Below are 25,871 nucleotides of genomic sequence, written 5' to 3'. Positions count from 1 at the left end.
GTTCATGAGACAGTGGTCGTGCGTGTGCGATCAAGCTCAGGGAGAAGTTGATTCTTGCCTGTTCAGCTCTTGCTGAAATGCAAGTTTGGCGTCCCTCCTTGTGGTTGGGTCGGAAGACCAAGGCTATCTTGAGAGCACGTCTGTGAGTCAGGCTGGGAGTTTTTGCTAGCAGGAAGTCACAGCGTCGGAGCGCACGAATGGAATGATGGCTCTCGTTTCCCCCTTGTAGAAAGCAGCCTCCTGGAGAGCAGCAGAGCAGCAGGCTGTCTGCGCTATGGCCGCTGAGCTGCATTTCTCGCCCCCTGAGATCCCTGAGCCCACGCTGATGGAGAACGTGCTGCGCTCTGGCCTCTTGTTTGGAGCTGTTTTCCAGCTTGTGTGCGTGTGGGCCATAACCCTGCCAGTTCCCAAGTGCCCAGAGACAGTAAGTAGTGCTCTGTTTGATAGAGGTTGATAGAAATGCTGAGGAAATGGGCTGGGAGGGAACCAGCTGGAGCCGTTGCCTATGGTAGCGCGCCGTGGCATTGCTGAGAGTGCGGCAGTTTGTTCTGCCCTTCCTTGGGCGTGCGTGCTGTTCGTGGTGGCACGCAAGGAGCCTGGAGGTGCAAACTCATCTTATCGTGCTGCTGCTGCTGCTGCTGTGCTGTGTGTGCTGCCGGGCAGTGTCCAAGCCCTGTGCAGGCGCTGCCTTGCAGGAGATGGCTTTGAGTTCCAGTTCGTATGGGACTTTGGGGAAGGAGATAGAGGGGAGTTTCTGGCGTACCCTGATGTCAGGAAGGCGGTTTGCAGTGCTGGCAGCCACAGCTGCCCGGGCGGTGACTTGAGCTCCCCACGCGAGCTGTCAGCCACTTGTTACCTGTGAAGGTTCCCTGACCGTTTGTGCCTTGATTCTTGTAGGACTGGCACAGTCTTGGGACTCGGTCTGGCTAGACAGTGAAGAAAGCCAAGGCAAGTGCTGCTCTGCTGAGGAAGAAAGCCAAGAAGGAGAGCAAAAAGAACCGAGCAGGGCTGGAGCGAGAAGGCCCACAGGACACTCGAATCAGCTGGAATGCTCCCTCGGAGGTGGCACCAAAGGCAGTGGACTGAGTCAGCATCCGGTTTTGTGGCATGGCCGTGCTTTCTCTGTCACGGACAGGGCAGCGGAACTGAAGCACCTGGAAGGGAAGGGCTTGTGCTGCATTCCAAGCAAAGAGGGCTTGCCAGAGCCAGGTCTTCATCTATGGCAAGAGATGGAGAGGCTGTGTTCCTTCCGGCTGCGTCTGTTCAGGGCCAGGGCCGGTCTAGTGTGAGATTGAAGTACGGCTAGCCAGGCCTGGAGGGAGAGGAGCTGACGTAGCCACAGGGTCAGGCTTCTCCTTGTGTCTGCCTGGAGGCTGATTGACTCATTGCTAAGCAGAAACCCTGGGCGCTGGGGTTTCATTTTGGGCTGTGTTGATAAATACAAGCCAGAGCCTTTTACATTGAATAAAAGAGAAACCAACTTTTTCCACACGGTGCTGCCTCTTTCCGTAGCTGGTCAAAAGGTGCCGTGCTTGGGCTGGCAATCGTGGGGCCATGAACCAGTCAGCTCTCCCCTGAAATTCTGCTGGTTTTCCCCCGTTTCCTTGTTGGTCTTCCCAACGGGTGGCCTTTCAGCCCACCTGTAACTGCTGGCCACAGGCTGTGAGCTTGCCCTTGCTCTCCAAGGACCGCTAGCAAAAGCACGAAGGAGGGGAAGCGGCCCAGGAGGAAGCAAGGCGTCCCTGCACTCAGCCCCTGGAGCTTGCCTCTCTTCCTGGTGGCTTTTTCAGCCCTGGGCTGTGCTGAGGGTTGCTGTTTGCCCCGGGAAGCCCAGCTGCACGCGGGCAGCCGTGGCCTGCACATCAGCCTGGCGTTGGGGCACGAGGAGCGCAGGTGTGGGTGGAATGGTGTGAAGAGCAGCGCTGGGAGCGGGGAGGAGGAGAGGGCAGCGGGTGGGCGGCAGGTGAATGTGCCTCGGAGCAGAGCTCAGCCTCGAGCTTGGAGGACACCGAGCCGTGCTGCGCTGCTGCAGCTCCAGTGGCTTCAGGCGCGTTACGGCAGCGCTGCGTGTTGTGCCAGGGCGCTGCGAGGGCGCTTTGCTGAGCCATGAGGGGCGACTGCTTTGCCAAGTGTTTTCCTGTCGCTCCTTGCAGTTCCTGCGTTTGAATTACTGCACGATGATGTGCTGTTTAAACTGCTCCTCGTACCTCTGCATCATCTGCAGACTGTGCTGCCAGGGCCCTGATGGAGTGGTGGAACGTTACTGGTGCTGGGCAGAGGCCAAGGCACCTTTCTATTAACTGGCTTCCAGCTGAGCTTTTTGCCACTTCTCGCAGCCCTCTCTGTCTGGCCCTTGGGGTAGTTTTGTGCCCACCTCGTAGCCCTCTTTTTTACCTGGTATGTCATCAACTTGCCTATGAGGCTGTGGTGAGAGAGTGAGGAAAGCCTTCTTGAGGTGGAGAGAAACAGAATTCACTGGTGTTTTCTCTCCCACCAAACTTCCCCGCCCCTCCCCCCCGTGGGAAGCTGTCACATTGGTAGCCAGTGGTTTCCCCTTTGTTCTCTGTCACCCTTTTCCTTAATGAGTCCAGGGACGACTTGAGGGGAATGGAGCCTGAAGTCTGGAGGACAGGCAATGTCACTGCGGTCTTCAAAAAGAGCAAGAAGGAAGACCCAGGCAATTATAGGCCAGTCAGCCTCACCTCTGTCCCTGGAAAGGTGAGGGAACAGCTGTGCAGGATGTCATCTCCAGACAACTGGAACAAGAGCAGGTGATCAGGAGCAGTCAGCACGGGTTCACCAGGGGGAGGTCGTGCTTGACCAACCTGGTGGCCTTCTATGATGTTGTCTCTGGCTGGGTGGACGGGGGCAGAGCAGTGGATGTAGCCTACCTTGATTTCAGCAAGGCATTTGATACTGTCCCCCACGACATCCTTATAACAAAGCTGAGCAAGTGTGGGATAGATGAGTGGACAGTGAGGTGGGTTGAGAACTGGCTGACTGGCAGAGCACAGAGGGTCACTGTTGGTGGTGCAGAGGCCGCTTGGAGGCCTGTAACCAGTGGTGTTCCTCAGGGGTCGGTGCTGGGTCTGCTCTTGTTCAACATCTTCATCAATGACCTTGATGAGGGGATAATGGCCACCCTCAGCAAGTTTGTGATGATACGAAGTTGGGAGGATTGGCTGACAGCCTGAAGGCTGTGCTGCCATTCAGCAAGACCTGGACAGGCTGAGAGCTGGGCAAAAAAAACCGGATGAGGTTTAACAAAAGCAAGTGTAGAGTCTTGCATCTGGGGAGGAATAATTGCATGCACCAGTACAGGTTGGGGGATGAGCTGCTGGAGGGGAGCTCTGCGGAGAGGGACTTCGGTGTTCTGGTAGATGACAGGTCGGCCATGAGCCAGCAGTGTGCCCTTGTGGCCAAGAGGGCCAATGGCATCCTGGGGTGCATTAAAAAGAGCGTGGCCAGCAGGTCGAGGGAGGTGATCCTCCCCCTCTACTCTGCCCTGGTAAGGCCTCATCTGGAGCACTGCGTCCAGTTCTGGGCTCCCCAGTACAAAACAGACAGGGATCTCTTGGAAAGAGTCCAGCGGAGGGCCACAAAGATGGTGAAGGGCCTGGAGCATCTCCCCTGTGAGGAAAGGCTGAGAGAGATGGGTCTGTTCAGCCTGGAGAAAAGAAGACTGAGAGGGGACCTGATCCAGGTCTATAAATATCTAAGGTGTGGGGGGCTGAATGGCGAGGCCGGACTGTTTTCAGTGGTGAGTGGAGACAGGACAAGGGGAAACGGCCGGAAACTGCAGCATAGGAAGTTCTGCACCAATGTGCGAAGGAACTTCTGTACAGTGAGGTGACGAAGCACTGGAACAGGCTGCCCAGGGAGGTTGTGGAGTCTCCTTCTCTGCAGATGTCCAAGACCTGCCTGGACGCCGACCTGTGCGACCTGCTGTAGGGAACCTGCTTTGGCAGGGGGTTGGACACGATGAGCTCTGGAGGTCCCTTCCAACCCCTACAGTTCTGTGTGATTCTGTGGAGGAGTGAAGCAGGGGCAGCAGGGCCTGCTGTGCAGATAGGCATAAAGATACCTCCCATGCCCTGGCTCTTCTGCCCCCACAATGCTTGCAGCACCATTTAGCAATTCCCCCCCTCCTAATATTTGTAGAAGTTAGCTCAAAAAAATCCAGATTGTTTCTATATATTGTTTTTAATTAAACGACAACCCTGCAGCCAGTGCTGTGAATCTTTCCCACTGGACTGTGAGCTGCTCCTGGCAGTGAATTCTCTCTCTGCACCATTGGTTGTGTAGCAGTTACTGTTTGCCTCGACTTCCCTCTGGGGTCTCTGCATGTGTCCCTTCTCATTGGGAAACACCCTCACACCGTTCCTCTTTGCTTTTGTGTATGGAATATCTGTAATTTACCCTCCTTTGCATGAACTTTATTACAACCTTTGGGCTGTAATACCCATGACAACGAAAACACAACTTGCATTTTCAAGTGACGCTGCTGTGTTTTGTGCCAGTTTCCAGATCAGTGCTCCTTTGGTCTCTGAGGTAGGACAGGGTGAAGGGGAGCGGTGTGAAGCCGTGTGCATTCCCTGCTGTGGGGGGCTGGTTTGCTTTTTCTTGGCAGGGTGGGCAGGAGCTCGGGGTTAGAGGAGCATCCAGATGGCATTCGTGGGATCAACAGCTCTGCCACAGGAGGAAGTGAGGCTGCACGCCGAGCTGCAGGACAGGAAGGGGAGGAGGTCCCGGCCCAGCTCTGGACGGTGCACTGCGGCACTGGGCAGCTCCATCCTGGCTCAGCAGTGGGATCACACGAGGAGCACAAAGAGCACTGACAAACACAGCCGGGGCGTCTCTGTGCAGTTTTGCCTTCCCGGGAGGAACCCAGAGCTTCCCGCTTTGTTTCTGCTCCTGTAGCATTTGTATGCAGTGTGAGCATAAGCTTCTGCTGCCTTATTCTTCTTCTGGCCTTTGGTATCTTCAGGGAAGCTGCAAGAAAGAAGGGGAAAGAGTCAGAGAGTTTAGATTGGACGTAGGGCAGAAGTCTGTTACAATAAGGGTGGCACTGCAGCAGGGACACTGAGGGACCCTGGGGATCTCTGGAGCCCTGAGCACTGTGTGTCAGGGCCTGGGGATGGATGGGATGGAGGGCGCCATCCCTGCCCCGTACCAGGGGGACCATTGCCACCTGCAGAGCTTCCCTCATGCTTTGGACAGCTGTGCAGAGGAGGAGGGTCTCGAGGTGTCCTAGGGATGTGATCAGCTCTGGCATCCTCCAGTGATCAATAAAGCCCTCAGCAGAGCCATGCACTGTGTATCTGCGTCCCCATGCTCACCAGGGGCTGTTTGTGTCTGCTCCTGCCTGGCAGAGGCCACCTCTAAGTGGTGGGAGGGGTCCCCAGCTCCATACCCCGCACCCCATGTGCTGCACCCATGGGCCTCTCCATCCCCTCTGTGCTGCCTGCTCCAAAAAGGACAGAGCTCCCCGTGCTGCCAAGCAGCCCCAGTACCCTCCCTCTGCTCTCTCCCAGTTCCTCCTTCCACTTCCTCCCAAACCCTTCACCCTTTCTTCCACCTTATCTATGGCCTTCTTTTACCCCCTCTCTTATCGCAGCCAATTGCCCCTCACTTGGATCTGCTTCAGCACTTCAGTCCCACTTCCCCTCCACCACTACCTACCCAACAAGGAGTCCCCAAATCCCCTCCCTCGGGAACCTCAGATCTCCTCTCTGATGACCAATTACACCCTCTGCTGATTAGCAAAGCCCTCTGACCTCAGTGAAGATCTCTGATGATCAGTGCAGCCCTCTGACAGCCAACGAAGCCTTCAGTGACCGCTGACACTCCCTGGTGGCAAACTGAGCCCCCGATGATCAGCGGGCTGCTGTATCACATGCAGGAAAGGAAACTGAAGGGTGAGAAAGAATATTTTGACACCATTTGGTAGACAGCGTGGTTTGCTCATCACAGAATAAAGATTGGTTTGGATTTAATCAAGCACTGAATTTGGAGAGAAGTGTGACTGCACCACCCCTGTGTGCGCTGCCCGCTGCCTGGAACCGGCTGCCTGATTCTAAGCCCTCCTCCAAGAGGCTCGGCTGCTCCTCAGCGATGCCCACCTGCTCCTCGTGGAGCTGCTGCTGGCTGGGCACTCGGACTCCGCTTGGCTGGGCTGCACTGCAAAGACACTGGGTCACAACCCAGGCTGGGGACTGCGATGGCTGCTGGGCTCAGGTCAGCATCTTCAGCAGAGCCAGGAGAAATGAGGGCCGGAGGGTGGATCAACTCCTTATCCCCATCACTGTTGTCCTGTGGAAGGCAGCCATCAGACCTGCAGCGATTCGTGCTTCCTGAGAGCTCGTCACTGAAGGAAGCTCTCAGTGCACCACCACTGGGCCTGGGTCGAAACCACTTGGATTCACCTAGGAATGAGCAGATACACGGGGCGAGTGTCAAGTGTGCAAGCAGGCCACGCCACTGGGCTGATGACCAGCAGCTCGGTAGCACTTGCAGTCCTGTGTCTGACTGCATTCCGTATCTCCAACCACATCCTTGCCCCAGATCGTGGGGTGGACAGTCCATTCCTGGGTGGCCCACGGTGCAATGCAAAGAGTGAGCCCCCGGCACACAGCCCAACCATCTGTGCAGATGTTCAGGATGCCATCACCGGGTTCCTTGGTTATAACCATCCACATGGCTCGCAGTTCTGCCCATTGGCTGCTCTGACCATCCCCCTCATCGAACCGCATCGTCTCGCTGGAAGGATGGTACGCTATTGCTCTCCACTTGCTCGGGTTGCCCTTGCTGGACCCATCTGTGCACCAGGCATCTTCAGGGATCGGGCATTTTCCCTCCTGAACGGGACTCTGGTGGAGCGACCAGTGCTTCTTTTGGTGCATCACTCCCTGAAGCTCTGGAGACAAAAGTCAGTTGAAAGACTAGAACAACACAGAGCAGGAGGGGGAAGTGCAAGTGCTCACCCAGAGACAGAAAAAAGGTTTATTCAAGTATTACAGTATGACATCCATGCATTGCAAATACCCCAGTGAAGTGAAAATCTGCAGTCAGTGCAGGAAGCCTGAGGTTTCAGCATTCACAACAGAAGCCAGCTAACAGAAGCTCTGTGGGAGCTGTACCTGCCTGTGCCCCTTCTCCCACGAAGCCCAACAGCAAACATTTGTGCTCAGCTGCTACTTTAAAACACCACAGTCCCTGTTCCAACAGCCCTCCTGCTACCTCTTCCATCAGAGCCGTGCCTGCAGACCCCAGACAAGGCCGGGGTGCTCTGCCTTAAGCAGAATAACAAAAACGGGCAACGGCAGGAAGAGAAGAAGTTTGCGCCTGCAGTGCCCTGCCCATTTATCTCTTCTGCTACTTGGTGCACTGCCAATACACGACCAGCACCACCACTCCAATTCTTCTTTCTGAATTAGCAATAAGGCAACTAAGTGGGAACCAAAGGCATCTGGGTGTGATGCCAGTCAGCTCCTGCAAAAAGCAGCTCACCTCATACTTGGGGCCAAGGGAAAACGAGGAACACCCCAACCTTCTCCTGATCACAGTGCAAATGTGAGCCCTTTTCAGACTGGAACCCTTTGGGCATTCCCTCTTTAAAAACAACAGCAACAACAGCACCACTGGAAGCTCGTTGCTGTTCACAGACCAAATCACCAGAACAGAAACAATGGGAGATGGCAGAGGTCTGAAGCAGCTGCAAAAGGAGCGTTAGGGCTTCAGTGGGGTTGGTTAGTTTGGTTGGTCATAGCAGTTCAGAAAGCAGGGAAGAGAGAGTTTTGTATTAACAAAGTTCAAAACAGACCTCAGAGCTCTGATTCCAGCTGGGAGCTCTGAGCACCGTACCCAGCACCAGCCATCTGCCTGTGCCTTGCAGCACTTTGCTCCAGCAAGCAGGCCGTGCACTCACTGCATTTTCTCTGCTACCTCAGACAACACAGAACAGCATCATTTTAACCCCAACTCCATCCTGGATGCAACCCCTGGTTGTGTGCATGGAGTCCAACTCCTCATAGTGTGCAGAGCAGGCAGTGCCCTGCATGATGCCACAGAGATCATCACTGTGACAAACCAACAGTAAACCAAAGCAACCGCTGCATTTAGGGTTACCAACACTACAGAGAGAGGTGCTCACCACACTCAAACCCCAGGCTGCTTTTGGGCATGCGTTCCCATCTCTGTCTTTCCCCATGGTGAGTTTAACTCCCACCTCACTACTTATAGCTGTGAGGGCAAATTTATGCCACCTCGTTTTACACATCCAGCAGTCAGCTAGTCAAGACCCAGCTAGCACTGTCTAGGCTCCCTGTGAAGTTAATCCAAATAAATATGCATCTCCAAAGGACAAATAACTGCAGAGCTGTGGCTCCAGAGAGCAACTCCTACCAGGAGCTCTGCAAAACACTCTGCTCCCAGATCCAACCTATTGCTGCAGTGTCAGAGATGAGTCTGCACTCAGACGTTCCCTTCCCAAATCACACTGCACAGCTGTTTCTCTCCTGGTGCTGCCTTCATGCAGTGAAGTCACCTCTCTGAAGCTTCAGGCCTTCAGGCTCAAGCTGCCAGCTTGGGATTCCGTCCATCTTGGGTTCTACTGGTGAAACAGCAACAGTGGCCACTACAGGAGACGTGACAGGATTTAAAGTTCAGAAAATAATTAAAAAGAAAACCACAACACAACAGTCAGGTAATGGTGACCTCATTTCCCAAACTGTCTTTCTGCCAACCACAACTTTAGGGTTTCACAGACCTTGCTGCATTATCAGCTTGCTCTAAAAATGCCTTATCTGCAAACCAGAAATGAGCATATCGCAGCTTTCAGACAAGCACCATCCAACACAAAATGGAAGAATGCCACTAACTTGCATTCCCCCGAGTAAAAAGCCAGAAACTTTATTATTCATACCAAACTCTTACACACAAAAGCTCCTACGTCTTTTAAAATACCTTAGCTCTCAGTCCATCACAACAACTATGTGTCACACAAACGGGCCCATGCTCAGACCCCTACAATACAGACTGAACCTTCAGTGCATTGTGCCAGAAAAGCGTTCATTTCACTGCCTCTTTGAATCAGATCACGAGAAGAGTGGTAACACGACAGCCAGAATGCTGAGAATCACCTGTGGAGAGGAAGTTTTGGACACAACACGCCGTAAGAATGACATGCTGTGAAAATGCAGAAAGCTGCTTCCTTGAGCTGCGCTGCTGGACTGAGGCAGAAGAGGTCAGTGAGCAAAGCCTCTGGAATTCCCTGAGGACGGCACTGCAGCGGGGAGAAGGAACCTGGGGACGCTGTGCACTCAGTGCTAAGCAGCACTCGAGGGATTCTGCACCAGACAACAGTTCAGGGCCTTGGAAGAAGATGATCTGAAGTGGAGCCTGTATAACAGAGTTCAGAGCCAGAGCCAAAGGGCACCGAAAGGGAAAACACTGCAGGGTGGTGTGAAACCAGATGAGCAGCAATCCAGAGACCACTTCAAATCCCTTAAAAATATACAGAGGGACTCATTGAATTACACACTGGACACAGCCAAGAGCAGCTTTGGTTTGCTCTTCCCTGTTTCAGCTCGTTACATTTGCACATCATGTTACTGTTACAAAACGACCACAAAACCCACCAAAAAATGCAACTAAGCTGAAAAAGGACTGGATCAGTGAAGGAACAGAGCCATGGCAGCTGTGCTGCACCAGCCCACCCTGCACAGCCACGGTGTCAGCACTCAGCCACAACCCGCCGTGCTGCTCAGCGGAGGGCTTCAGCCCTACGTTACACTGCTCACAAGGGGGTTCTGCTGACAGCCAGGGAAGCAGCAGACGTGCAGGGAGGAAAAGCTCCTCCATCCTTAATATGGCTCACGACCTGATACGGGACTGAGAAACTGCACTGTGATACCCCAGAATCAGTAACAAGCAAAGCACATGGTCATTCTTACAGGAGGTCCAGAAATGAAAGAGCAGCGTAAAAAGAAACACACAGGTGAACAGATTTGCTTCAGTGCTTGCTTAACTCAGGCACACCTGATTTGGAGAAGAAAACCAAAGTTTGTAACTGAGCTTGGAGGGACTTACTAAACAGCAGGTCAGCCTGGATCCAGCTGAGCTCCTGGATCAGCTGTTCTCCGTTGGCCCAACCTCCTGTGAAAAGCCAAGAGCAGAAATCCAGCTCCAAGGGCTCAGAAAGAGTAAATGACAGACAGCCCAGGCCACCTGAATTATTTTTTTTTTGCAGGAAAGATGTGAGGAACAAAGTTGTTCCAAAAACTGTCCTCAGTTCTCCTTGTTCCACTACCAAGACGACAAAAAGCATCAGCTTCTCTCATGTGCACTGAGTTCAGTACCTCAAATGCTGTGGACACTGACATTGTTTGATAGAAAACACCTTCTTAACACACAACATTTCTTGCCTCCAGCCAAGCATCAGCAAAGCCTCTCGCCTCCCTCAGAATCCTCCTCCTGAATTGCAGCCCTGAGCTCCCTACCATGCTGCTGCACTTTGCCAGGTGATGATTATTCAGCAGAACTGCCATGGGAGCAGAGGAAGACACTTCTCATCACTTCCCAGCTTCTAAGCACACATTTTTTTAAGTCAGCTGTTTTGCTTTTCTCCAGCTTTACTTCAAGCCTCGGGCACAGAGGTCCCTGGATCTGGTCTTACTAACACTGCTAATGCAACATTTAAAGGCTGCTGCATGAACAGGAAACTGGGATCTATTTGTGCCCTCATTCCTCAGCTTGCTCCAGCAAACAAATCCCTTGACACCAACAAGGCACGTTAGGTTCACTTTTCCACTTAAAGGAAATGGGCAAAACTCAGTGCTAAGTTTCCAGCAAAATGTGCACTGCATACCTTTGGTTAGGCAGCTCTTGCAGACACAGTTACCCAGCAGTGGAAATAAAGCTGGGCAAGGAAACAAACCTGCAAGAACCATGTCCTACTTGTCACACTGCCAGTGAGACACTGGATCACCGCATCCCAAGAGCCAACTTGAGAGCAAGCAGGCACCAACCTGTGAACCTCATGAAAACCAAACACCAGCATCACATTCTATGCACACACATGCACAGTCCTGTCTTGTCTGGATTTGAGAAACAAGGTCCTGAGGTAAGGTTGCTTAGAACAGCTGTTCTTCTGAATAACACCACAGGGACATGCTCCTGCTTAAGTACAATGAACAGAGTTCTCTCCAGAACAGCCCGGGCTCTTCCACTGTCACACCAGGCAGACCAGAACCGTGACAGCTCTGCGCTGAACAACTCCAGCTTTCATTTCAGCCACCAGCAGTAATTCCTCCCAGTATGTACATTCCATAAGATCAAAACCTACAGCATCAGGAAAATCCCATTTCAGTCTTTAGAGAACGCAGCAAGCCTTAAAGTTGCATCCAGGAAGCTGCTGATGCTTAACGTGTGTTTCCACGTGAGCCCACGGGGTACGTGCACAAACCCCACTGCTTGTTAGCAGGACTGGAAACCCTGGTTTGAAAACACACCCAGAGTGTTCTGGAGCTAGCAGAAACACTGACAGATCTCAAATGCACTGTAATCAATTCCTTCTCAGAAAATACTGGCCTGCTAACTGTTGCCCAGGATTCTGGTCAGTCAGGAGCAGTGAATCCCTTGTCTCATTCACCATCTGGGCAGCACTCTCAGTTCGTCACAAGAACAGGACGTTGCACCATCCCACCTCATGGCAGAAGAGTGAATTGCAGAGATACTGCAAGACTCAACTGCACACAACACACATAACATGGAAAGAGACAGCCCGTATTCCAACAAGCTTTAGTCCCCTGACAATTAACATCCAGACGAGCTCGTGGGTTTGAAATGTCACTGTTCGGCCAACGAATCAGCCAGTGAGATATGCCAGCCTGCGCTTCTGATCCACCTGGTGAGGCAGCACAACAGCTTGAAGTACCAAGGATCTGCCAGGGGCTTTAGTTTAGAAATACCAATAATCCCACCATGCAATCCCATCCTCACCGTTCTGCCAACCAGCAGAACAAAATGCTCATGGGTAAAAGCCAAAGGGACGTGAAAAAGCCTTCTGATTTTGCTGAACAGCCACACACCATCTGCATGAGCACTGCAGGAAGACTGCAGGAAAACCAGCTGTCAGTCAGCTTCTGCTTCTGTATCCTGACCAGAAGGGGGAAAATGCAATTTGCAGTGTTATCAACAGCACTGACACAACAGGGACATGGACTGGTATGCAGGCCAACAGAACAGTGACGGGTGACAAAGTGAAGGAGAGGTAAAACTCGCAGCCAAGTGCCAGCTCCTGTGTGAGGGAGAGTTCTGAAGGAAACAGGGTAATTTGACTGGTGGGAAAACAGCACAGTGCGGAGCTCAGGGCTTAAAGAACTTAGAAATCATTAAGCAGGCAAAAAGCCATCACTGAATGGAGACCCATCAAACACAGCTGATGGCCAAGCATTTCTGCTGGCATCCAGGCTTTCTTCCATCAGCACAAAAGCTTGCCTTTTCCTCTGAAAACCAGCCAAAGCCAAGCTTGTCCTGCCATTGAGCCAGGCACAGCACTTCTCCCATACAGAACTGCAGTGAGGAGTTGGCCGTGCTGGGCTGCTTCTGCCACCAGCTCTTCCATGCACCTTTCCTGAGGCACAAGCCTGTGAATACTGAAACACATGAGTAATTCTGCTCAGCTGGGTATTCCTGTGGCTTGCTCTGCTAGCCAAAGTACACGATTTGAACCAAAGGCAAAAACCTCTTATTCTATGCTTGCCAGACCTCTGGACATCACCTGAGACTCTTGCACCTGAGAAGGGAAGACATAATAAACGTTTTTGTCTTGCTCTCCCTATCTCAGAACTGGAAACACTGGTGAACAGCCACGTATCAGAAGTTCTCAGGACAGTAAAAAGCAGCACTCAAGTTGCCACATCCTCCCCAGGACGAGCGTGCTTTTATTGGGGTAGATGAGAGAACAGAACATGAAATAAGACCTGAACAACAAATACAGCAGATGTAAGATATCATCAAGGAATGCCTCACTTTTCAGTCAGCAGCTGAGCTGCCTAAACAGAGGACATGGTTTAGAGGACATGGTGGTGATGGCTGCACTAGATGACTTCAGAGGGCTTCTCAGCCTTAGTAGCTCTACGATTCTAAATTACACTTGAAAAAATGTTTTAACCCATTCTAACAAAATGTAGAGGAAGAATGAACACAAACAGTAAGGAAATAGTGTCAGCACTCTTAGTCAGGCGTTTCGCAGCTCCTAGCCAAGGCCCACCAAAGTCAGTAGATGAGCACATTCTTACTGCTGGGACAGCATTTCCTTTTCCAATCCTCTATTTTCCTTGTGAGAGCAAAACTGGACCAGCTCAGAACCTCGTGCTGTAAAGCTGAGCCTTCCACAGAGAAATTGAAGTAGTTTCCCAGACTCCATCATACAGTCTATTATTTGCCAGCTGTGAACAGCTGTGCTCTGAGATAAAGAGGTTTCCAGCGCTCCAGATCAGAGCATTACTTACAACAGCATCTCAAAAACAGGCCCGACTGGGGAGAACTCAGAGCGAAAGAAGGAAGAAGTCCTGCAGGACACGGCAGCACCTGACAGCCAAACTCGTGATGCTCAATGAGGGCTGAATGAGGAGGGAGAGGGAGGAAAGGGAAATGGGCACGAACCACAACTCTGCACACAGCTAACATGGCCCTTCAGAGCCCTTCATGGAGAAACAGCGCGTGAACCTTCATCACCCTCATCCAGCAGGGACGAAGAGGGGGACTTTCCCAAGATCAAAACTGCACTGTGGGGAAAGGAAAGCTCACACAGCAAGTTTAACAGCCTCTCCAATGGTGCTGGTATTACCATCCCTGTTTTTCCATCAGGAAAGAAGTGGGCCACCACAGTCCCTTTTCTGACACAGCAAAGGATGCTGAACTTGGGAGTGGAGAGGAGAGGAAGGGATGGAGAGGAAGGAATGACAAGCCTAGAATCAAACCTCTGATGCTCATTTGTGATGTTGTACAGAAACTACATTTCAAGATGGAACGATTACCGACTTCTTAATGCTGCACATCTTCACAGTCCCCTCAGATACGTCAATCTTGGGATAATAATTATAAACCTGTCAGACCACAGAGCATTGTGACTGAGTAGAAACTTACTGCTATCTGCTGGGAAATGACCAGTGCTCTGTTTCTCCCTCTCCAACCACATCACAGCGTGGCAAGCAGCTACTGAAAAGTACAGGCTATTATAAAGCAAAGTTTGCCATAGCCACAGGACACACCTCCAGCCAACTTTTATTAGATGGACTCCAGCTGCTGCCCTTAAGACAACACTTAATCCATCAACGAACAAGTTCATTAGTTATTAGAATCCTTTATATTATTTTTATCATGGTATTGCAGCAGTCACAGCACAGAGAGAGGCAAGGTACATTCACAAACCCCTCTGCACACACTATTTCTGCCTGCTGGCCTACGGTCAAATGTTTCCACAGCTAAATACTTTTATTTAGGGAAGGTTCTCGTGGAACAGTTGAATAACCAAACTACCAGGAAGGCTCCCACTGACTTCAAGAGCGGACAGACCGAACCACTGGAAACTGGGCACTGCAGAAGTTTGCAACTCACTCTCAAACAAACTCCAGTTCCCACAGCCTGTACAAGGCACAGGAACGTGGAAGACTGTCGGTTTGGTGGTTCCCACCCAGTAACATCACCTGCCTCCAGCCCCCTGCTTGACCCGAGCCATCATGCAAGGCTGCAGCCCAACGCCAGTCACGGTGATCTGCAGGAGGGCTGGCTGTGAAGCCGTCGTCTCCCAGCTGCTGGCCCCAGCTCTCTGCAAGGCCTGACCCCTCAGCACAGCCATTTGCAGACCTGCTAGCTCCAGCCAGTAGCACAGCTCAGCGTGCTCCTTGCCCTCTTAAGGAGCACCAGCAGCCCCCAGCCTTGCTCAGCCATCACCTTCTCAGTGTCAGAGCACGCACTGCACCGGATTAGGGAACTGATCCAAGCTAAAAATGCCCTATTTCATTTTTGTCTCTTCGCTTAAAAAAACAAACCTGACAGTATGACTCTGCTTATATGTGTGCCTTGAGAACAGTCATCGCTGACAGAAGGGCACGAGGACACTTGGCAGTCCTAACGTCTTCAAACAGCCTTACAGAAATGTCCCAAGGTAACGAGTGGCAGCCCACAAGTCCAGTACCATTAAAGCACGTCCAGTTTAAAACCCAGCACACACCAGATGTTCCAGCTCCTGTGATACTGCTGGGTGCACTTTGCTTCAGTGCAGAGCTGCAGTTACACCTTGCTAAGCACCAGGCCCCCTCATACCCAGCGCTGAGTCTCACTGCAAGCAGTGGGTAACAGTGCTCATAGAAACCAGGGGCAAGAATTTAAGAGGAAAGGCAAACTATTCCTCAGCTGTAAACTGGCTGTTCTCTTCCATGTCTGAACATTTCATATACTAATGTGGCCAGTCTATACCCCTCAAGACTAAGCTTTTCACTGCCCAGATCTTGCCTTCAAGATACAGGTCTGCTCCAATATGGGTAGAAACAGATGGAGAAGCTCAAATTGGGAACTGGAGATAAAGGCCCAGATTATTCCTGAGGAAGTCCTCCAGCTACACAGCACAGTATCAGCACCTTAACTTCCATTTGTCTAAAAGGCTACAATTCAATTAGTGCAGCAAATCTTCCCTTTTCTGATAACCTCCCCTGGTCCAGCACCTACATATAGCCACCACAGGAAAGCAAGAACATCCCTAATAAATTTTATCTACCAAAAAGGTGGCTAGCAAACAAAAAAACGTGAAAGAAAGCACCCTCCAGGTTACACAGGCCACAGAAACTAAAAGCAAAGGGCCCAAAGCACAGCACTTGCCATCAGCCTCAATTAGCAGCAAAACAGGGTTTGGGAAAACAAGGGCCTCTTCAGAGCTGCTGTAGGGCAAGGATGAAATCCCAGAATTAAAAACAAAATCCCCACACACACATTGATATTCAGAGGCAATTAGTTTCAGCTTACAGTCAGCCAACACGCATCTTACCGCAGCAGCTCTGAGAGCAATCCTGTTCACAACTGGAAATGGATCACATCCTCACAGCTCCACCATCCACATCATGCAGAGCAAACTGTCAAACAAAATCACAAAATGGTTCTTGTAAGGTACCCAACTTCAGCATAAGGATCTGACCTATTTTATTACTGAATTATTGCTCCCACACAAGCTTCCATCACAGATATCCATCAGTGCTGACATTTTTACACCACTGAGGTATTCTCAGATAGGTATACTCTTCTTCCCCATCTTAAAGATGCATTGAGCAGATTTGCCCCTCCGGGTACCTCCTGATGGCTGCATTCCCCACCCAGGAAGACCAAACAGAGGCCCACAAGCAAGGCTGGCCAGTGGAGCAATGTGCCAGCCCCACGGCCCTGGCACAGCCCCTCTGGGGGGTGGCCTGCCACTCGCTGTGCCCACACTGAAGCCTGCAAGTGCCTCTTTTCCAGCTTTTACTCCAAAGGCAACCACCCCATCATGTCTCTGCTGGCCAAGAAGAAGCTGCTGGCCCAGGTGAGTGAGGCAGAGTCCTGCCACTGCCACTAACAGCACTGCCTGGAGGGCAATGGGGCAGTGAGCAGCACTCACCCCAACCCAGAGCCCAGCCGGCTGGCAGCCAACCCCCACTTCAAGGAGCAGAGGAGCCCAGAGACACAAGGATTGAAGGACGTATCCAGGGAAGGCTGGAGTGAGGCAGGACCCATCGCAGTGCTCCCCTGGCAGGACACACAGCCTTACCCAAGAGCTGAGGATGGGGGCCCTGCACCCGCTGTCTTCACCGGCTTCTTTCATGCATACTGCAGTCAGCTGCTGAAACACATCAGCTGCCAGCCCTTTGGCGGATACTTCTCCAACTTGAAGGATTTCTTGGAACCACAACCCGAGGACACGGAGGACGACTGGGAGCAGCCCAAGACCTGTGAACCAAAGCGTGGAGCAGAGAGAGCCCGCAGCCAGCCACCTCTGCTGCTGTCAAAGCCTGATGGGTGCCCCCTGGGGCCGGCTTCAGCCCACTGGCACAGAGCCCCACACCACCCACAGCCAAGTGGAACAGGACAAGGCAGCCTTGGGCCTGCAGGCTGTTTCCCCCTTGGTCCGTGAAACTGAAGGCAGGGGCAAGGGCACTGGCTCACCCAGGGGATACCAAGAATTGGCTGAACCCAAAGCCATCGCTCCCAGACCCAGCTGTGCCATTCCACTCACCCCAGTGCCTCAGCCCAAAACATTTACAAGGGAGAGATGCTGCATTTCCTGATCAACTTCAGCAACCCTCTGGAGCACCTGAAAAAATCAGGCAGCCCCAACAAAGCCACCTCTCTCCATTATCTCCATTATTCCTGCTTTCCCCAGCCCTGCGATAACCAGCTTGCACAGCCCTCCAACCCCACGCACCACCACCATCCCACAAGGGCTCACTGCAGCACCAGCTCTACCCCACAGCGACGTGGCACAGCCAGCACACCTACAGCACTCCACACACCTCCGCTTCCCACTGCAGCACCAAGCTGCTGCCTTGCTCTGCATCAGCCCTGGCCCCTCGGAGAGGCAGCAGCGGGATGCCGCAGCACTGGGATGCTGTCAGAGCTGCTGTGGCCCATGGCCACAATGAGCTGGACCGTGTCATGTTTTAAAAAGATAAGGGAGCAGAATGAGCTGCAGAGGTTTTCTTGCTAGAGATGCTGTGCCCCTGTGCAGTTCTGTAGAGCCAACACAGACATGCAGTGGATGTTCCCATCTTGCCATGCTGTGCCCAGGATGCTCTGCAGCTCCCTGGTACAAAGCCCCTGCTCCCTCCTACAAAACCATGCCATTTTAGTGCTCAAGTATGCTGCCTTACAGCAGGGGCTACTGAGGTTATAAAGGGCTCAGGACAGCAGCAAGCATCCATGGCAAGCACACTGGCTGCTCCAAAAGGGGTGCAGGAGAGTAGCATCCAAAACAAACCTCACCAGATGGTCCCAGCTGGTGGTGTGTGGGGTATGCTTGATTCCTGGAATTAGGGCTAGGTTGCAGGCAAAAAACAGCTTCACCTTAGCAGGTGTGTTGCCTGAGAGTTTCCTGCATAAACTGAGACTTTCCTCTGGGTTTTTTTCTACATTGTTTTTGGCATCTTTATTCCAGCCCCAGGGCTCACAGCTGTTTCCTGGAGCATCCATGTGTCCCAGTGTGGGTGCCACAGGCTGAAATCACTGTGCAGCGATGGCATGGAGAGGCCTCCTTGCTCTGGAATCTACCACAGACAGACAGACAGCACCTGGGATGTGATCTGTGGAGAGACAAGGAGCGCTCTTGGTGGAAGCCAGATGACCCAGGACAACTCCTGAGGAATCTGCAAACCAGCACAGAACTGCAGAGCACATCTCCAGCTGCTTTTTGCCTCTGCAAGCTCCCACTGAGCCACTGCAAATGACCCAAAATCTTTGCTGCAGCCTCAAGACTTAGTTCTCTTGTGCCAGCTGCTCCCCACAACTGTGGGGTGTCTTGAGCACCTTGCTATGAGCTGTAAAATGGAAGGAGCAAGGAGATGCTCATCCCTAAAGGGGCACTTGCTCATCCACAAAAAGTGAAAAGAAACACAGCGGGCGCAGGGGTAAATCAGCTCTGAAGGAACACTTCTGCTCTTTCCATTGCACTGGTCACTCCATGCTGCTCTAAGGGTTAGACTAGGTGAGAAGAGTTCTCACTGCTGCTGAAAGAGGTCAGACCAGCTTCATAAAGCATCACAGACACAGCCAGTTCTGCATCCTCCAGCGTGCACAGCAGAAAGGGATTAAATGTGTGGCAGTGTCCAGGCACGTTTTGCCCCAAGAGCCCGGACACCAAAAGGCACAAAGGTGACTCCAGCACATGAGTGAGGACGTGGTCACAGGGCTCAAGTCGTTCCTCAGAGACTATGAGCAAGGGCATGAGAGCAAAGTGAGAGATGCCATGATCCTCAGGGTATCTCAGCCTCACAGAGAAATTGTGACAACAGCCTGTGAGATACAGCTGGGCTGCTTAAGAACACTGAGCATCCACAGCTGACCCACACCTCTATGAATCGTGTCCACAGCTGATGTCCACAGCTCCCTCAGATGCTAGAGTAAAGCTCAGGCTCACCCAGGCTGTGTCTTTCCCTGAACTGCTCCCTTCCGCAGTGAAAGCTGGCAGAGCTGGGCCCATGGCCCCCTCTTACCTCTGAGCTGGTCACAGGGTCCCTCAGTCAAGCGCAGGGCAGGAAGGAAGCTGACACCCTTATAGGACCTCCATAGCTGAGACTCTTACAGGTCGTTTCCAACCTTGTGATTCCATGATTCAGTCAGTTCCTTGCTGCTCACTCCCATCAGAAAGGTCCACGCACTGCTTGGGAAGCACAATGTCCCCTGGGGAAAAGAGAAAGCAGGAACAGGCCATGCAGGTGGCTGTCACCCAGCAGAAGGCCAGATCCTTCCGCCTGATGTCTACTCCTCTTTCCAGTCCTGATGTGGCCCAGAGCATGCACAAGTATCGGTGCTCAGCAGCAGGACTCAGGGAAGGATCTGCAGAATCGGAGCTGATTCAGCTCTCCAGCCTGGCAAAGGAGCAGAGCCGTAGGGCTGCCATGAGCTGCAGGACTGCCCTGCTGTCATTCAGGTGGTGAAGCTGAAACCAGCTGGCTGGCAAAGTCCCATCTTGCTGACTGATCCATAGAACCCCAGGGAAAGAGAGACAGGCTCTGCGCTCAGAAGGGCTTGGGATACCGGTCCAGGAAATGGCGCAGCTCACAATCGTTGCTCAGCATCTTATAGGACCACTGCTCACCATCAGGATGCTGTGAAGCCCAGTGCACAAGGCAGCGGTGAGACAGGGAGATCACAGCGAGTCCCCCAAAAGCTGGGCAACACCTGCAGGTGGAACATGGACAGTGCAGGAAGGGAGGTGCAGTGGAATTGCCAGGTCACAGCCTGAACCACTGCGTGAGCACACGAGTACCTCGAGCGGGGAGCCTTCCTCTCTTTCCATCTCAGCAGTGCTCCCAGCAGCACACACACAGTCAGTCTGCACAGGTCTCCTGCCCCCACCCCTCAGCCCCCTTTCACCTTTCAGCACACCGCAGTTCAAACACAGAAGGCTGCATTCCTCAGCTCACCGCTTTCTGCCAAACTGTTGCTGGGAGGGATGAGTCGATTCCTCTTGCTTTGATATCCTGTTCTATAGCTCCTATATCTCAAATAAAGGCTCTGTCATCTCCTTGTTTGCTTTACAGGTGGGTAGGGGCAGAGGACATCAGTAACAATCAGAATGATCAGTGCAGTGGAAGGAGGTGTAACCACAAAGGGACTAGCACAACAGAAGGGTGTTACAAAGAAAAAGGAAAGTGCTCACCTGTCCCTGAAGATCCAGGCTCACAGGGAAAACTCCACAAGGGAGGGATCTCCAACCACAGATCCTTGCCCAGTGCAGGGTCAGCCCTTCAGTGAGGTCTAACAGAGGTGCAGCCAGGCTCCCCTCATTCCATCATACAACTGAACTGCCCTCACCTGCACTCCCAGCGCTGACTGGGCCCTTTCCCCAGATGCTCCATCTGGGCTGGTGGTTCAGGCTCTGACTCAACACTCACCACACAGCATTTCTCAACAAATAACAGCCAAAGGGGGAAATGGTTTTTCCCCTGCTGTTTTCCAGGCTGCTGTAACAATCCCACCTCTGCTGTGCTGGTGGGCAGAGCTGACAACAGGATCTTCTCACGAGCCAGCAGGATGAGGAAGTGAGCAGAGTTTTTGGAAACGTGCCTGCTGTCAGGGTGGGAGTTTGGGCCCGCCCCAGCACCATGCATTTCCACAACACAACATGGGAGGTGGCAAAGGTGTGGGAGTCAGTGGAGAGCTGGTGGAGGAGGAGAAGCTTGGATGCCTGGCAGTTTGAGGGGACATGAGGAGCTGCACCCATCACAGCCATGGGCAGCGCAGACAGACGGCCATCAGACATGATGTGCAGGGTCTTCATGACTGGAGCTTCAGGGGATGGCCGTGGTCACTGTGGAGAAGGGAAGAGTGTGGGCAGCAATTGTGAGGACAGGGCACCTACCCTGGGCTGCAGCCCCTACAGCACAGTTGCAGGGTTTCAAGCTGCACAAAAAACCCTTTGTCTCATTTGCTCTTCAGAGGGACTCAAAATCCAACCCCAGCACTGGCACAGCCTGCACAGAGCACCGCAAAGGAACCCAAAACCTGGCAGCTCCCTACCTACACCCCTCACATCACTCCAAGACCTCTCTCTCCCTTCAGCAATCCCAACGGGGCAAGGACCAAAGGGCTCTTCCTTGGTCAAGAACTCTCCATCCAACACCCAAAGCTCTCAAACACCTCAGGCACCTTCAGCTTTGTCATACCAGCAGGGAAGTGCATGCACCCACCTGCCACAGCTTTGCAAGAAGGCATCACTCCCTGCAGAATTATCTGATGGGCCACGTATGTCATACCAACAGAGAGAAAAGAGGAAAAAACAACTGAGAGATGGAGAAAAAGGCCCTTAATAAACCAAGGACCTTGGGGCTCTCTCATGTTATTCACTGGGACGGGCAAAGCCTTGGGAAGGAAGGGCACTGGGCTGCAAAATGCCCATCCATACCGTCACTGATCCTGGGGATGGGAAACCACTGGGATGGGAAGGAGGTCTGGGTACGAAAAGGCAAAGCATGGCAAGCCGGGGGGAAAGGGGCTGAGCCCAACGGTCACAGAACCCCCGTGGGGGGAGGGGCTCCCCCAACTGCCACTCTCCAGCTGTCATGGCAGGTAAGGCAGCAGCTCCCCCTGCTCTGTCGCTCCAGCTGACCCCAGCGCCCCACATCTCACCCCTGTGGCCCCGGATCTCATCCCAGATCTGCAGAAAACACCCCTGTGACACGGATCTCACCCCAGCACCCCAGATCCCACTCCTGGCACCCGGATCTCACCCCAAGGCCCCGGCTCTCAGCCCAGCGCCCCTTCTGCCATTTCCCCACAGAGAGATTCCCTCGAGCGCTGACGGTGCCTCTGACGCCTGACGCCACTTGCTTTGATGCCACTGTGCCGCCATCGGACCCCGCCTGGATGCAGCCCACCGTCCGCGGACCGATGCCGGTACCCCCCACAACCCTTCCCTGTCCCCACTGCCACCCACCTGGCACCGCAGCCCTCTGTCTGGCCCGGCCTACCAGGTGACTGGGGACAGGCAGCGCAGCTCCCACCCGACGGGCTGCCCCCAACCCTGGCTCAGCTGCCACCTGAGGGCCTCACCCCAACCGTGGGGCTGCACTCACCGGTGCTGCTGCTCCTACCTGGGGGGCTGCACCCAGCTACGGCACCCCCCCACGCCCCTGCTCCCTGCTCAGGACGTCCCCTGCCCGCAGGGCCGCTGCCGCCCCAGCAGCCGATGGGGCTGTGGCCCGGGGCTGTGCCCCTCCACGCGGAGCCCCCGCAGCCCGCAGGCACCTGCCTGCCGCAGGCCCCCGGCTGCCCCGGCCCCCCCCCAGTTCTTTTGCAGGTACCCTCCCTGCAGCAGCAGGTGCTCCCCATGCCCTGCACCCTGCCCGACACCTGGCAGCCGCCAATGCAGCCCTCCCAAGACGCCGTGCTGCTCTCGGAGGACCAGGGGCACCCAGCGCCCACCGACGTCTGCCACCACCCCGCCACGGCTCCGCTCACCTGCAGCGCTGCCTCGCTGCAATCAGGCCGTGAGTTCAGGGGCTGCAGGGCGGGCGGCAGGCTGTCTACTCCACGGGGCTGTGGGAAAGCTGGCATTGCCCCACTGGGGATGCTCTTGTTTGGCCAGCAGCGACAACGAGTGCAGACACCCTGGAGGACGTCGCCGAGGACATGGCTGAGCTCCTGACGTGGATCAACGAGGGTGAGGCTGGGGGCAGCAGAGCTGGCGGGGGGTGCTCGCACCGAGCGGGCATGGGAAAGCTGGCAGTGCCCCTCTGGGCATTTTCTTCCTTCCCCAGAAGTGACAGCCAACCCAGGCATCCTGCACGACACCACAGACATGGACGAGCTGCTCACCTGGATCAACAGCGGTGAGTTTGGGAGCAGCACAGCTGCTGGGGGCTGTCTGCGCTGAGCGCCTGCGGGAAAGCTGGCATTGCCCCACTGGGCATTTCTTCCATTGCCCAGAAGACACACCCAGCACCAGCACTCTGGCCGGCGATGCCGAAATTGACCCTTTGCTCGCCTGGATGGATGGTGAGTTTGCGGTCTGCACAGATGACCAGTGGGTGTCTGCACCAAGCGGGGGTGGGAAGGCTGCCATCATCGTTCCGGGGCATGTTCTGCTATTCCAGAAGCTGCGAGTGCTCTGCGCAGCTGCAGAAGGGAGGGGCTGACGCAGCGCACCACTGCCACACAACCACCGAGCCCACGTGCCTCCAGCAGCCTCAACTCCTCTTCCATTGCAGAGCTGCCTCACTCCACCATGGCCAGCCGGGAGCTCAGCAACAACAAAGATGCTGAACCTGGGCTCCTCAACAACTCACGTGGGCACCAGGCAGCATCCCCTCAGCTGCCCGTGCCGAGCCCCCTGGCTGCTCCCGCACCGCCATCGCCAAACAACACACACCCGATGGAAGAGGTGCTGCGAAGGCAGCCCCGGGTGATTCTCACCCGCCTGGCACTGCCCAGCCCACTGGCTGCCCCTGCACCTCCTGCACCTCGCACTGCACACCCCATGGCAGAGCTGCAGCGGAGGCAGCCCCGGCTGGTTCTCCCCCGCCTCGCACTGCCACCCGGCTGCATCTCCTGCCGGCTGGCACACCAGAACCCAGGGCACAGCACTGAGCCAGCCAAGCGCCCCGTGCCTCCTCTGCTGCGCGCTGGGCGGCTCGTGGAAGAGGCGCCGCACAAACAGCCCCACGTGCTGCTCAGGCGCCTCGCACTGCCAGCCGCATGCATCTCCTGCCGGCTGGCACACCAGCACCACGGGGACAGCACCGCGCCGCCCACCAGCCCAACGCCTGCCTGCTCCACCACCAGAGGACAGAGCACCGCACACAGGCAGCACGCTGCCAGCATCCCAGGCACACACAGGAAGCTGCCGCGCTGCCACCGTGCGCCACACCACAAACGCCGGCGCTAGGCCAAGCTGCCGCTGTCAGCACGGCGGCCAGCACCAGGACTCGGCACGGTTATGGGCACACAGCAACACAGCAACAACCCTTCCAGCAGCACCAGCAGCAGCACAAACAAACACCGAAAAGAATGCACCGCCAGGGCAAAGCACAGACGCCCACCGAGTCTGGAGCAGGACACAAGCTTAGCATCCGTGCCTGGGAGGAGGAAAGGGTAGCTACTGGGCATGCTGCTTCCTCCAGCACAGGTGCAACTGCAGGGCCGCCAGCCCAGAAGCAGCCTGCAGCTGCCAGTCACAGCAAAGCACCTCTCTGGAGGAAGCCAAAGCACTTGCAGTCATGCCAAGGAGGAGGGAAGGGTAGCTACCGGGCATGGATCTCGCCTGCCAGGAGAGGGGGAGGGAATTTGGTGGGGTGGCAATTCTGCGTGAGAAACTGTACTCTGGTAATATTGTACTCCAAAATTGATGGAATTGGGAGGAAGGAATTGCTGGCGTGGGATTTTGGGGGGCTGGGAAATTTTGTGCAGGGGGAAGAAACTATTGGTGGGAGGGAGCGGGGGGCGGGGGGGGAAGGAGAGAAATTGATCAGGGGGTGGGAAACCGATCAGGGGGTGGGAAACCGATCAGGGGGTGGGAAACCGATCAGGGGGTGGGATCAGAAACTGTTGTTAAGGGTGGGAAATGGTTGGGAATCTTGTCATTTATGCACTGTTTTGTACGTTTCACTATTAAATGTCCTGCGTTCCCTTTGCTACACCTCTGCCTGCAGTCGTTCATGCAGCACCAAAGCCCTCCCAGACCCCCGTGCCCACCTCTGGGAATGTTGGGGTGGCTGCAGGCAGCCAAGAGCTCCTCCAGCTCCTCCAGGCTGAACATCTCCATCGGGGGTCACCCAGTTTGCACAAGGAGAGTCGAGGCAACGCCGAGAGGCAACGGGAGCTTACTGGGGAACTGCACAGAGCACCAGGGGGTGTGGGGAGCTTTGCACAACACTTGTGGGGTTGGGGGGCTCAAACGGTACCCAGCTGGCACATTTTCACCTCACTAACTTCCTGCTCTCCAACATCTCACCCAAGCCATTCAACAGGCCCTTTTCTCCAATGGGGGCAGACTTTCTCCTTGCCACTGACCTTCCCCCTCCACCTCCCCAGGCTGCCCGTCTCCCCCCGGGGCGCTGTGTTCCACGCATTCCCACCCTCATGCTGTCGCTCAGTGACACCTTTGTCACCCACTCACTCACCGTGGGTCCTCAGGAGGGCTGGGGGCTCAACTCCACTGGTTCCCAGTGCTTGCTTAAAAAATAAAATCCACCAAGAGAATCAAACACCAACACGTTTTGGTGGCACAGCCCAGCGCAGAGCTACGATCCCAAAGCCATTGTAAGGTTTAATTTAACAGTGCTGGGTGGGACGATTCAACTGCTTCAAGCTCAAACATGATGCAAGGGATTGATTAATCCATACATCTCAGCGACCTCAAATCCTGATGGCTTGGAAAAAATAAACAGAACATGCCATCTCAAATAGCAGATAATCAATCTACAGAACTGAATCCAGCACGCAGTCCTGTGGACAAATTCTGTGCTGGCAGCAGAGTCTTTTTACGACCATTAGGAACATCCCTACTTACAGAGCTACCACAACTTGGGCACTAAATACACAGACCCACCTGGCAGAACAGCAAATAAAGAAGCAACTTACCCTCCCCTTATCCAACTCCACTCTCACATCTAGAAGTGAAACTA

General features: G+C 54.0%; 2 protein-coding genes and 1 pseudogene across 2 annotated transcripts in view; 2 read left to right on the top strand and 1 right to left on the bottom strand.

Annotated features, from left to right (window-relative positions):
* Window positions 1–25,871, top strand: part of LOC125695655 (uncharacterized) — a 123,205-nt gene that overhangs the window by 22,960 nt on the left and 74,374 nt on the right. Inside the window, exon 5 of the mRNA XM_048950368.1 lies at window positions 230–424. Coding sequence (XP_048806325.1) covers window positions 230–424 — 195 coding nt within the window. The remainder of the gene's footprint in view (window positions 1–229; window positions 425–25,871) is intronic.
* Window positions 1–25,871, bottom strand: part of LOC125695654 (uncharacterized) — a 90,066-nt gene that overhangs the window by 44,631 nt on the left and 19,564 nt on the right. The window lies entirely within an intron of this gene.
* On the top strand, window positions 16,298–18,001 carry LOC125695652 (AT-rich interactive domain-containing protein 5A-like; annotated as a pseudogene).

The sequence above is a fragment of the Lagopus muta genome, chromosome 7, assembly GCF_023343835.1.
Source record: "Lagopus muta isolate bLagMut1 chromosome 7, bLagMut1 primary, whole genome shotgun sequence".
NCBI classification, from domain to species: Eukaryota; Metazoa; Chordata; class Aves; order Galliformes; family Phasianidae; genus Lagopus; species Lagopus muta.
This window is presented reverse-complemented; position numbering and strand designations above follow the sequence as displayed.